The following is a 12,636-nucleotide window of genomic DNA, read 5'->3' as shown; positions in this document are numbered from 1 at the left end:
CTGATAATCGCAACAGGAGGAACAACTCTGCATCGTGGGCCTGGCGGAGGGGGTAGAGGGCCCGCACCTGCCAATTTCTGGAGAAGTTACTGCACACCCTCCTGCCTACAGCCTAATTCTCTCCCTTCTCCGCTGTGGAAAGGGCTTACTGTATCCCGCCTAAGCCAGGTCCCCAAGGTGAACTTCAGGGTTGAGGTGCTCAGGACTGCTAGGGTACAGGTAGATCTTGCATTCCAGAACAACAAGCTCCTCATCTTTCCAGATTACTCAGTGAAAACGCAGAAGTTGAGGCACTTATTCGACGAGGTTAAAGCAGCCATGCCTGTCAAGGGTATCCGCTACAGCGTTCTCTTCCCAGCACGTCTGAGGGACCAAGATGGCGAAAACAAAATTTTTCACCTCCCCCAGAGGTGCTTCTTCATGGTTGGAATCGCTACCTCCACATCGCTGAGCGATGGCATCATGTTTCTTTTGAGCACTATCTCTACTACTTTCTGTCTTCAACCCTCTTAGGTAGACGGATACCCCCCTGTACTGATGTTCTGTTATCTGGGGGTTGCCAGAGGGGTTAACCTTCTTCATCAGTAAGTTACTGTCATGCACCTGTTGTGCCTATTATTGACTAGATGTTTGCAACGCATTTACATTGCGTGCCTCTTGTCTGACCAGGTGAACTCTTGCCGCAGGTTCCACAGCCTCCGAACTCCAGAGTTTTAAATTGTGCTTCTGTTATTCCACACCAGCACTGCTCTGGTAGCTTTTGCTGAGAAGCAATATAATATGCTATATACAGTTTTTTTTTCCTCATTGCTTCTATGAGTACAGTCTCTATCTGAAAGTGACATCCTTGGTTTATTACTTAGCTGCTGGCGGACTCTAGTGGCCTATTCCAGGAATTGCATGGTTAACTATTCACATTCACATTATGGATTGCTGCTGCAAGTGCATTTTCCCTATGCACTATCCTAGCTGTACCAGTATGGGGACTGTCCTGTTCGTGACTAAATCTCTGATTCTTTCCCTTTTGACTAGGAGCCTCCTGTACCTACCTTCATTTACAAGATGTGTAATCTACTGAATTTTTTATGTTTGCAGGTGAAGCCCTCCGCTTATCCACAGTTTCTCCTACTGCGGTGGAGCCCTTTATTGCTCTATACGGCCAGACCAACTCCACTATGAGACTACACCCACTGGTTCGCGCTCCCTAACATTGGGTGTATTATGTTTGGGTTGTAAGCATTCCTTGGGGTGCGGGGGGGAGTTAGGGTTTTTGTTTGGGTTAACTCTTGTTTTTAAAGGTACTTTTCTTTTCTTATGTAATTTTGGCATAGGATTGTATGTCATGCTAGGATATTTGCGGGTTAGGGTTGTGTTGCTGCCCTTGCGAGCATATTCCTTCTGATCAATTTGTTTTTTCAAACCCCAGATGTCTCAGTGTATAGTGATTTCTTGGAATGTTGGCGGTTAAACACTCCCCGGTGTTCTGTTTCCTCCAGCAGCATAATCCACATATTTGTATTCTATAGGAACCAAAAACTGCCTGCCTGAAAAAAAGCATGGGTCGGCCTGAATTACCATGCCACATACTCCACGTATGCTCATGGGGTTAGCATCCTAGACGGTAATCTCTGCCATTCCAACTTATTGAAGTCAGGACAGGCAGAGAGGGCAAGATATGTCATTGTACATGCTAACCTTTATGACAAAATTGTGGTGTTGGTTGGGATATATTTCCTGCCGTTGGCCTTGGCCCAGATCCTACATGTGATTATGCAACTTGTGGTACAGTTGTTAATACAGATCTAGTTTTTCTCCTGGGAGAATTCAATATGGTCCCCCCTGCGGCTTTGGATAGGCTGAGTGCTTCAGCTCGTGACTCTGCCAATGGGCTGATACCTTTGCCCTTACGGATGTCTGGAGACACACGTACCCGACGCTACAAGAGTTGTCATTCCTCCACATATTGGATCTTGTCCAGAATCTATTTGTTTTTTTCTTCTAGACCTGCCTTACAAATTGTTCAGAGTCTATTTGTGCTTTCCCGGTGCATTTATGATCACGAACCACTGTGCCTCTCTTTTGCTGAAACTACCCCTCCTGAGTCCCGTCTCTGGAGATTATCCAGATTTTGGGCGAATGATGAACGCCTGCAGGAACCGCTAACTGCTTCTATCTGTAATTTTTGGACCGATAACACTGACTCTGCCTCCATTCTGGTGCTCTGGGATTCATTTTAAGTCATGGGCTAGGGGGGAGTTTATTTCCAAAATATCACGCATTAAGAGGGAGACCGCACACTCATTGGAGGAGCTGGATGAGAGGGCAACTAAGCTGGAGGCAGAGTATGTCTCTGCCCCAGATGACGATCACTACCCCGAGCATGGCAACAAGCATTACAGAATCTGTCCACTGTCACGGTAGCCCAAACTGATAAGGCTCTTCTTTACTCGACCCAGAAGGTCTTTGAATTTGGGGGGGGGGGGGGGAGAATGGGAAGCTGCTGGCATGGTTGGCTAAAGGTAATATTGCTTCCACCCCCATTGGTTATATCAGGGATGGACATGACTGGTTGCTTACAGCATCTGCTAGCATTAACACCCGCTTTAGGGAATTCTTTAGTGAGCTGTACACCTCCTGGGTTAACTTTTCGGACTCTGATCTCTCCTCCTTCCTTGATCCTATTACCTTCCCGCACTATCCATGGAGAATAGGGAGAGGTTGGAGGCGGACGTCACCGTGACGGAGGTGCAGTTGGCAATCTACAGCGGGTTGGGGAAAACGCTTGGGGTGGATGGCCTTCCATCCAAATTCAATAACTACTTTATGGAACTTCTGGCCCCCAAGTTGACTTCACTCCTCTTTAACTTTGCGACCTTGGAATCTTTGTCTGACTCTATGAACGAGGCTATAATTGTGCTGGTCCCTAAGCCTTGCAAGGATCCACAAGATTGTGCATCTTACCGACCCATTTCCTTGTTAAATGTGGATGCCAAGATTTTTGCAAAGGTCTTGTCCAATCAACTGTCCCAGGTGATTGAGGACTTGGTTGACATCAGGGTGGATATAAATCAATGATTTAAAAAAAATATATAAATTTGTGTGTGTATGTATGTATATGTGTGTATATATATAATATTTTAATAAAATGCTTTTGGAGTCCAAATCTATCTAAAAATTGTTTTCTATTTAGGATACATTAATAATTTTAGTTTAGTCGGCATGAAATGGAGATTAGTTATGTAGCATATGGCTGTATATTCTGCAATATTCAATTTTTTGGTAAACTCATTCAATGAATTTTAAGCTCTGCAAGCTGAGATAACATGCACTGCATTGATGTATTTACACTATTTCACAGTAACCACGAGATAAAATAAAGTTCAGGAATATTCCTTTACTCCATTGTTTTGCAAATCTATGTACACTTCAAACTGTATGATTGAATTGGTTCTGATATCACTGTTTACTAACCTGACAGCTTATTATTCTAAATAGGAAGCCTTCGTTTTGTTTCCAAATATTAAAGATTCTAACTACCAGCAAGAATAAGTCCTTATATTTTAAAGAGCGCATGTCATTTTAGATCCGACATGGTGGCGCCTGTTAGTGGGCATCCACTTGCTGCCGCCACGTCCCTCGCCTTGTTTCGCTGCCGCATCACCAGTTGTCCCATTAAACTGATTGAGGCTGTCGGTGAGTCAACTGCGGGTCAGAGGAGGAGCCGCTGCGGGACAGAGATGACAGTTGCTCTTTAAAAATTATGATTTAAAGTGAGTTGATTTAAATCAAATCCACCCTGGTTTACATAGAGTAGACCAAACTGGATTTATGCCAGGTAAGGGGACTGACATAAACATCAGACTTCTTTTTCTAAACCTCTCCGTCAATCACGCTAACCCGGGTACAAGAGTCATTGCCTCCTTAGATTCCAAAAAGGCATTTTTTTTTTTTTTATAGTTTTATTTTTTTTTTTTTTTCTTTTAAAGTGTATTTTGTGCGTGTACTCGAGAGAGGAGCCGGACTGCAGGAGTTGGGAGTAGGCAGGCCTCCCCCAGAGGCAATCTGCCACCTTTCTCCATGCCCCGGGTGGCAATGGTGGGTGTGTGAGGAGGTCCTCCCACACAGCCCGCCCTACCTGCTCCGCTTTGAAGCCCAACGGGGCAGAGGGACTCCCTATAAGGGAGTGAGAGGATCTAGCCCGCTCAACCAGCCCTGTTAGTCCTTTGCCTCTATTTTTAGAGAACGCGTGGTCAAAGTGCCTGCATGTTAACCCAATTTTGAGTGCGTGTAAGTGTGGTGGTTTTTGTGGGAGGGGGGTGGGCGTACTAAGCGCAGGCTTACCTCGCATAGCACACCCCCCGGGAGCTGGGCTGAGACCACCAAACTCAATTCACATGTAGCTGAGACCGGGATCCGAACCCCTAGCTGCAGAGGTGAATGGCTTGTCAGCACAGTGCCAATCGCGTTGAGCCACAGCAGCTCATTTTCACCCATTTGGATGGGTGCTTCTCCATCTATGAGATTGACCATCGTTTTCTGCACTAAACTGGGGGCATAGACCACAAATAACCTCATGGATGTTCTGTTATACCCACTAATAAATGTTTAAATAGGAACTCCAGACAAATGTAAATACCTCCCCATATGTATTTTTCTTAAAATATTTTGATTGAGTTTGTTTTAAAGTTAAAGCATACAATTCTAAATGCATAGTAAGTAATCTCTGTGGCATGAGAGTATAGAGGCAAACATTCCACTTTGTACAATTAAACTTCTCTGTTGTGGGGACTTACTTTATTTGCTAAAAAAAATATAAACAATTTGGTAAACCAGACATATTTGTATTTAAAATTTTCTTAAAAATTGCTCTTCCCAAGTCCTCTTCCAGGACAGCCACTTGAAAGGTGATTTTGGCTCCAACCTTCAAAAAGAAGTACAAACCATAAAGAGGTTAAAAAGCCCCCTGCTGCCCCTCAATTGTTTTGTGGTTCTGACTATCCAGGAGTACACTTCGTCATGTTTGTCTGCCCTGAGAATTATGGTTGTATAGTGCCTTTCGGTAGGTCCCCCTGTATGGTAGGCTGAGGAGAACCAAGATATCCATGGCTTTGTTCCAGTACCAGATGATGACACACTTCTGGTGCAGGGCATGAGCACTTACATCTGGCCACTTAGAAGCATTGGTGTCCACGTTCCAGTGTATTCTATTCTGGGCTCTGATTGCCAAAAAAGGGTGACAGTGAATACTAGAAGCTGCAGGATTGGAGGACATACTGCTGTGGTATGTAGGGGCTTTCTTCCAGGCTGGGCTGGGATCATCCATAGGCCCTGTCTTCCACTCTCTGCTCACAGGATTTGTTTGACACCATCAATATAGAGGGCGCATGAGCGCCGCCCCCTCTCACTCCTGCACCGCCGCTGAAAAACAATACATAGATTCATACATTGCACGAATCTATGTATTGTCGCCGCTGCCGCCCACTATTCAGATGGCCGGCCCCCTGGCGAACACTGGCCATCTGAATAGTTAACCAGGGGATGCACGGGGTGTGCGTTCCTTGGTTAACACTGACACGCATCTCAGCCAATCGGGTTCACTGGATCTGGTTACCGGTAACCTTATTGGCTGAAGCGACATCGAGGGCGGGACTACATCGAAGGTTCGTCGAGGAGGATCCGAGGATGGCTGACTAAGAAAGGTAAGTGCCAGGCGGGGGGCAATCTGGCGGCATTTTAGGGGCAAACTGGCAGCAATTGATGGGCACAGTGGCTGCATTTGGCATGGCACAGTGGCGGCAATGGCATGGCACAGTGGCGACAATTGATGGCACAGTGGCTGCGTTTGGCATGGCACAGTGGCGACGATTGGCACAGTGGCTGCGTTTGGCATGGCGCAGTGGCGAAAATTGATGGGCACAATGGCGATAATTTTATGGCAGAGTGGCGGCAATTGATGGGCACAGTGAGGCTGCTATTGATGTTGTTTTTTTGATGGGCACAGTGGCTGCATTTGGCATGGCACAGTGGCGGCAATGGCATGGCACAGTGGTGGCAATGCCATGGCAAAGTGGCTGCGTTTGGCATGGCACAGTGGCGACAATTGATGGGCACAGTGAGGCTGCTATTGATGTTTTTTTTCTGTTTGTTTGCGCCCCCCAAAATTTTTGAGCAGCCGCCACTGCTACCACTCCTGCCTCTGTTCTGTGAATGCAGGGAGGGAGGTGCTGAAGACAGACACATCGCTAAGTTAGGATTTGGGGAATGCTGGCTTTGGAACCACTTTATTTGTTTTAACCTGCACCTATTGTAACCTAATCTATTTAGCTTTCTCCTGCACCATCTGGGGCATCAGTCTTTAGGCTGGGTTCACACTGGTACGACACGACAGTTGTACTACTTTTGGATCCGACTTTGCCCTGTGACTTGAAGTCAGAAACGCGCCCAACTTCAATGAACAGTGATCCGACTTTAAACCCTGACAATACCAGACACTGCGCTACCTGATTGGACAGGCGATCGCCTGGGACCTGTCACGTGTCCCAGGCAATCGCCTACAGGGAGGGGCCGCCGTAGGCGATATGACGTATCGCCTAAGCGGTCCCTGGGCGGAAGGAGGAAGTGGGACAGGAAGTCCTACTCCTCGTGAAGCCCACATTCCCCCCCCCCCCAAAAAAAAAATACATGCCAAATGTGGCATATATATGGGGGCGAGGAGTGGTTTAAGCGGAAGTTCCACTTTTGGGTGGAACTGCGCTTTAAAAGCCATACATTTTTTTTTCAAATATTTAAAAAAAAAAAATATATATATATATATATATATATATATATATATATATATATATATATATATATATATATATATATACATATACACACAATTTTTTTTTTTAAATAAATAATGAGACCCATTTTAGGAGGGTGAATTCTATTAAAATATGTTAAGTTATTTAGAAATATTATTAAAACGTTAAATACATTGTTTTTGTTTGCTTTTTTACAAATTTTTGCACATCAAAACCTCAGCTGTTGTTAATGAAACAATTAATATTTGATATTCAACCTGAATGGATTAAAGGTTTTCATATTATAAATCCATTTGGTCTCCAACCTAGAGACTTTTCTTCTGTTACTACCTTGCCAATGTGGGGGAAAATCTATCAATTCATATTACACTTTAACCTTTTGTGTTCCTATTGTGTGCAAAATATCTAGAAAGGCTATGGCCCTTAAAGGGTCACTAAAGGAAAATTTTTTTTTAGCTGAAATGACTGTTTACAGGGCATAGAGACATAATAGTTAACTGATTCCTTTTAAAAATGATTAAAAATGGATAAAAAAACAATCATATAATGTGCCTGCAGTGTAGTTTCGTTTTTGCTGTTGTTTGCTGGTTCTCTGATGTACAGAGAGCCACTAGAGGGCAGTCAGCCAATAGAGAGCAGTGATACTTTGTCTAAAACTCCTCAGCACCAATCCAGTTTCGTTTTACACACAGTAATCACACCTCCTTGATTAGTGACCACCGTGAGAAATCTCCCAGTACTGTGGTTATCAGGAAACAGGCAACCAGGAAGTGTCCAGAACAGAGAGGATTTACAGCAACATCAAAGCAAAAACGAACACTGAGGACATGAAACCAGGACTGCAGCAAGGTAAAGGAAGCTATTTAGCTAAAAAAAAAAATTCCTTTAGTGACCCTTTAAAGCCTTTATTTATGTTGGATATGTGCTCCCCTATCTTGGTTTTTAATGTTCCTTTTCTCCTGATATACTGCAGGGAATGCATAATATTCTGGGACAAACCAGTAATGAAGTCTTTAAATTCATAGGTACATCCTGTATTTGTAGACATAAAAGAAGTTGTTCTGGATGTGCCCAAACCAGTCTCGATACGCACCCCAGATCTATTGCAAGGATTAAAACCATGCAACTCACCAAGCATTTTGTTCTAATTCTTATATGTTCATTTATTTGTTTATCTCTAGTTTCACCGTTATTCATACGCATCTTATATGGCCACCATCTGTTAATCGTAATAAAGATCCAAAGTTACAGTCTGGTTGGTTATTTAGGATGCAAGGTTTAAGCTGTATGTTGAGCTACATATACGTCAGGGGCAAACGTGTAATGAGAACAGAACAGCAGCAGTTCATCTGCTTGCTTCTGTGCTTCTACCGGCTTGCCTGTGCGATCATTGAGCCAGAGAATGAATCGGCTGCCACCGGAATTTGAGCATAGAGATTTCTGCTGACCAGATTGTTCCCAGTCATCTGTTACCCTCCAAGGCTCGGGCGGAAGTAAACAATACCAGAGATGCTTCTGGAAAGGCCAAGATGGTTTATTTTGAAAAAATAAATAATAAAATGTCTTGGTTTTTCCAGCCTGAAGGAGAGATGTGGGGTCTTATATGTACTACCACAAATGAAGATTCCTCTCTCCCATTTGTGTGGAAGGTAGGGCAAGCAATCTGCTTCTAGCTTTATGGGGTCAGAGTCTGACTGTGTATGTTATTGTACCAGCCCTGCCCTTGTGCCATGTGTGCAGCCTGACAATCCTATGTGCAATGTATGCGTTCTCTGACAATTCCATGTGCCATGTGTGCGGTCTCTGGACTGTGATTTAAGGGGTGGGCTCTATAGACTCTTGTGTAAGGAGGGGAGCTATGGTAACCAGAGACTCCCTTACATCAGAGTTTCCCTTTACATCAGAGTTCTTTACATCAGGTCCAGAATGTTCCCTTTTTCGTCAGGGTCCATAGAGTCCCCACTTACACTGTAAAGGAAAACCCTGTGAGTTATATTAACCTGGCCGTCATAAATGGAGAAATTGTAAAGGTTCTAAATTTGTATTTATTTTTTAAATGACAAACATGTCATACTTGCCTCCACTGTGCAGTTCATTTTGCACAGAGTGGCCACAAACAGTGACTTCTGGGGTCCCCTGGTGGCTCTCTTGGCTCCTCCCCGCATCAGATAACCTCCTCTGGGAAGCGCTCTCCTGAGGGGGTTGCCTTGCGAGCGCGCTTCCGAGTCCAGCATTTTGGTGGCTATAGCTGCCAATGCATGACTCTGTCACGACACCCGCATCATTGGATTTGATTGCCAGCAGCGGGAGCCAATGGCTGCGCTGCTATCAATCTATCCAATCAAGAGCCGAGAACCTCCAGGCAGAGGAAAAGCGCGTTCTCGACATGGGACTTTCCAGGGCTCGGGTAAGTAAAACCTGCCGGTGACTGGCAGAAGTTTTTTCACCTTAATGCATAGGATGCATTAAGGTGAAAAAACACGAGGGTTTACAACCCCTTTAACCACTTCACTACCACACATAGACATATGACGTCCAGAAAGGGGATCTCCCATCCTGGGTGGACGTCATATGACGTCCTGTTCTTTGTGCAGTGATATCTGAATGATGCCTGCAGCTAGAGGCATCATTCAGATATCATTGTGTTCTGGCGGCGATCTTGCGTGCCATCGGGGGCCCGGAGAAGGAATCGCCCAGTTCTGGATAGTAAGCATAGAGATGACTGGTGACCAGATGGTCACCAGTCATCTCTATGACCGTCAGAGGCCCAGGCGCGATGTGATGACGTCACGCCCCGGGTACCGGAGTCTAAACAAGGCTGCAATTGCGGCTAGTAAGCATGAGATCGGTGAAATATATAATGTTTGGGGGTTCTGAGTAATTTTCTAGCAAAATAATGATGATTTGTACATGTAGGAGAGAAGTCCCAGAATAGGCCCGGTATGGAGATGGGTATAAAAGCCCTGTATTGAAGGGGTTAAAGACATTGCCAAGTTAGTTACATGTGCGATTATTACAATATATAGCTTAAATATTGATTGATTGCACTGAAATCGGCTATTTTATGTACATTTTTGAAGTGCCCGTAAAAAATGTGGCCCTGTCAGTAAATGACATGATTTTTGCCAGTAAAAAAATGGTGGTGATTGTAAATTTTGGGCACCCTCTTAATAAATTTCGCTTCAGGGGGTTGACAACGCTGCACCCCAGTAAAGTGCCCCTCCTCCCCTCGCTATGTATTTGGAGACCAAATGGACTTTTATATTATGAATTGTAACAATAGAATTGTTTAATTTAAACAACAGCTTAGGTTTTGTTGTGCAGAATTTTGTAAACAATCAATTCACTCTTTATATTGAATGTATCTTTTTAATAATATTTTTAGTAATTTCACTTTGATATATTTTAGTAGAAGTCTCCCAGATGAGTCTTATAATAAAGAAATTGTCTGGCTCTAATATTTTAATAAAATGTATGGTTTTACATTTTTATTTTATTGATATTTTAGACTTGCCATATTTTCACCACAAGATGGAGCTCTGAGTCACCATTTTCCCCATCAATAATCATGCAATCTTGTGTGATTCCTGCTGTGAACTGGCACTTAGGACATAGACTGGTAGGAATGTACATTGATAACCCAGAGAGGATGTTTTTTTTTTTTTTGCTCAACAGAAGCAGAGTTACTCTTTAAGACCATGTGTAGCGGGGCCAAAATCAGTAGTCTATAGTACTATATAACCACATTTGTATTTTATGTCCTATATTCTGCAAATACTCAGATGAAAGCGATTTACTAATGCTATGCTCTTTTAATATAATTGTATTTGATCATAGGTGATATGCCAGGGATGTAGCATGATGCATTTCTGCTCCTAAAGGGGGGGTGGCTTTTTTATTTTATTTTTTATTTGATCAAGTAATAAGCAACTGTATCCTATTCCAGAACCACAAGTGGCGCTGATAGATTTATATTTTCAGAGCATATGCTGTATGCATGTTTTGTATATACAAGTGCATTTGAACTACTATATTATATTATAATGGAATTCACCAATTATTAGAGCAACTGAGAATATGTAGGTAGGATATTTAAAGTGGTCCCAAAGACAGAAAGTATTTTTTTTGCCTTTTCAATGCATTCTCTGCATTATGGTAAACAACCTACTGCATGCAGCTTCCCCTGCCAGCCTTCCCTTATACTTATCTGAGCCTGATCTTGATCCAGCGATGTGCACAAGAGCAGAGATTTTCTTGGCTCTGCCTCCTTATTGCCTCAAACACAGCAGCGAGAGCCATTTGTTCTCGCTGCTGTCAATCGCAGCCAGTGAGAAGGGAGCGGGTGGCATGGCCAAGCCCCTGTCTGTGTGTCTTATGGCTCAGGAGCAAGCCTGCATGAGTGCCCCCATAGCAAGCAGAAGAGGAGCCAGGAGTTCCGGTTGGGGACCCGTGAAGAGGAGGATTGGGCCTGCTCCGTGCAATACCAAGTGGAATAAACAGTTCACTGATTGACTTTACTTGGTAGAAACAAAACTCCATTGGTAAAAAAAGAACAATTGATATGGAAAAGATCTCAGGGCTATGCTGCCAAGTCAGTGTGTTTTACCTACTCACAGGTCCCCTGCTGAGCAAAGCAGATTTTGCCCCTTGAGAAAAGGGGTCTTAATTAGATATTCCAGAAGTCCAGTGTTTTTTTGATTTTATAGTTATGAACAATTTAATGTAACCCTTTCCATTCCCCACATTAGATAAAGTGAATTCCTACAAGTGTTGAACATCCTTAGCTGCTCACACATACCGCTCAACAACTTCCTGAGTGTTTAGAGAGCCCCAAATCCAATGTAAAATTAGTGATCTCTAATAACAAGTCTTAAAATGGTCGTCTCCTTCCTGAATTTTTTTGCTGTTCTGCTGAAACAGAACTTGATAATTATTTAAGGTAAACTAGATGGTAACCTAGGTTCCAATTGATACCCAGGGGGTCTCAGCAACAACTTTCATACTCATGCAGTTTCCCAATGCCTAAATGATATGCCTGTCACTTGATATGGAAAGATGTGGTAATTTGTTGTGTAATTTGGCCATATACAATGTAATTGGGGTGGCTTGTCTGTTACCAATGTCAATTAAAGGGGTAGGGAAAGGGACAGAGCTGGTACCTTGCCTAGGCCCCCATATTGCCTTATGTTGTCTCTCTTTTTGTTCTAGTAACCATTGTCTTTGGGATGAAAAATTATTAAAATCCAAAATGTTACTGTCTGTTGTCACCATAACAGTAGGTGAGAAGTCTTCCAATAGCGACACCTGTCCTGGTGAAAACTAGATTACTTGGAAATGTTTCCTCTCACTTCCTGTTGTGTCTTCAGGGTGGAGAGTGAATGGAAATTTCCCAAATGGGACACAGAAAGTAAAAAGTAAACTTTACAGGTTTAAGCATTCTCTGCTCTATCCAAGACTAAAACTGTGGGTTTGGCTTTAAATATACGTTAAACACGTTAGTGACATTTCCGTAACTACGTTTTTTTTAGAATGGCAAATAAAATTTTAGAGCTGTAAATTTTAAATCTTGTAAAAACATCTTGACAATGTTTTATTTGTAATACAATGTGTGCTTAGGCCAGATGTTTAAAGTATTCTAAAGAACAGTATTTACCAGCATGCATACTATTTGGTCTCTGAATTTTTTTTTCTTTTCTCTACAGTGGTGATAGACAGTTGTGCGCACAGGAATCTGTTCTCTACTCAATCAATACCTCCACAAATGTCCCTCAGATGGTAACAGAAACCGTTCAATTGGTTAACCCCAATGTGTTCTGTATTCAAGCAACCAACT

General features: G+C 43.2%; 1 protein-coding gene across 2 annotated transcripts in view; it reads left to right on the top strand.

Moving 5' to 3' along the window:
* Positions 1 to 12,636, top strand: part of TCTN1 (tectonic family member 1) — a 90,010-nt gene that overhangs the window by 5,760 nt on the left and 71,614 nt on the right. For both annotated transcript variants that reach the window (XM_040346620.1, XM_040346612.1), the window contains exon 3: positions 12,506 to 12,636. In XM_040346620.1, the coding sequence (XP_040202554.1) occupies positions 12,506 to 12,636 (131 nt within the window). The remainder of the gene's footprint in view (positions 1 to 12,505) is intronic.

This window comes from Rana temporaria, chromosome 1, assembly GCF_905171775.1.
Source record: "Rana temporaria chromosome 1, aRanTem1.1, whole genome shotgun sequence".
NCBI classification, from domain to species: domain Eukaryota; kingdom Metazoa; phylum Chordata; class Amphibia; order Anura; family Ranidae; genus Rana; species Rana temporaria.
The sequence above is the reverse complement of the archived record's forward strand: the minus strand, read 5'-3'. Positions and strand labels throughout refer to the sequence as shown.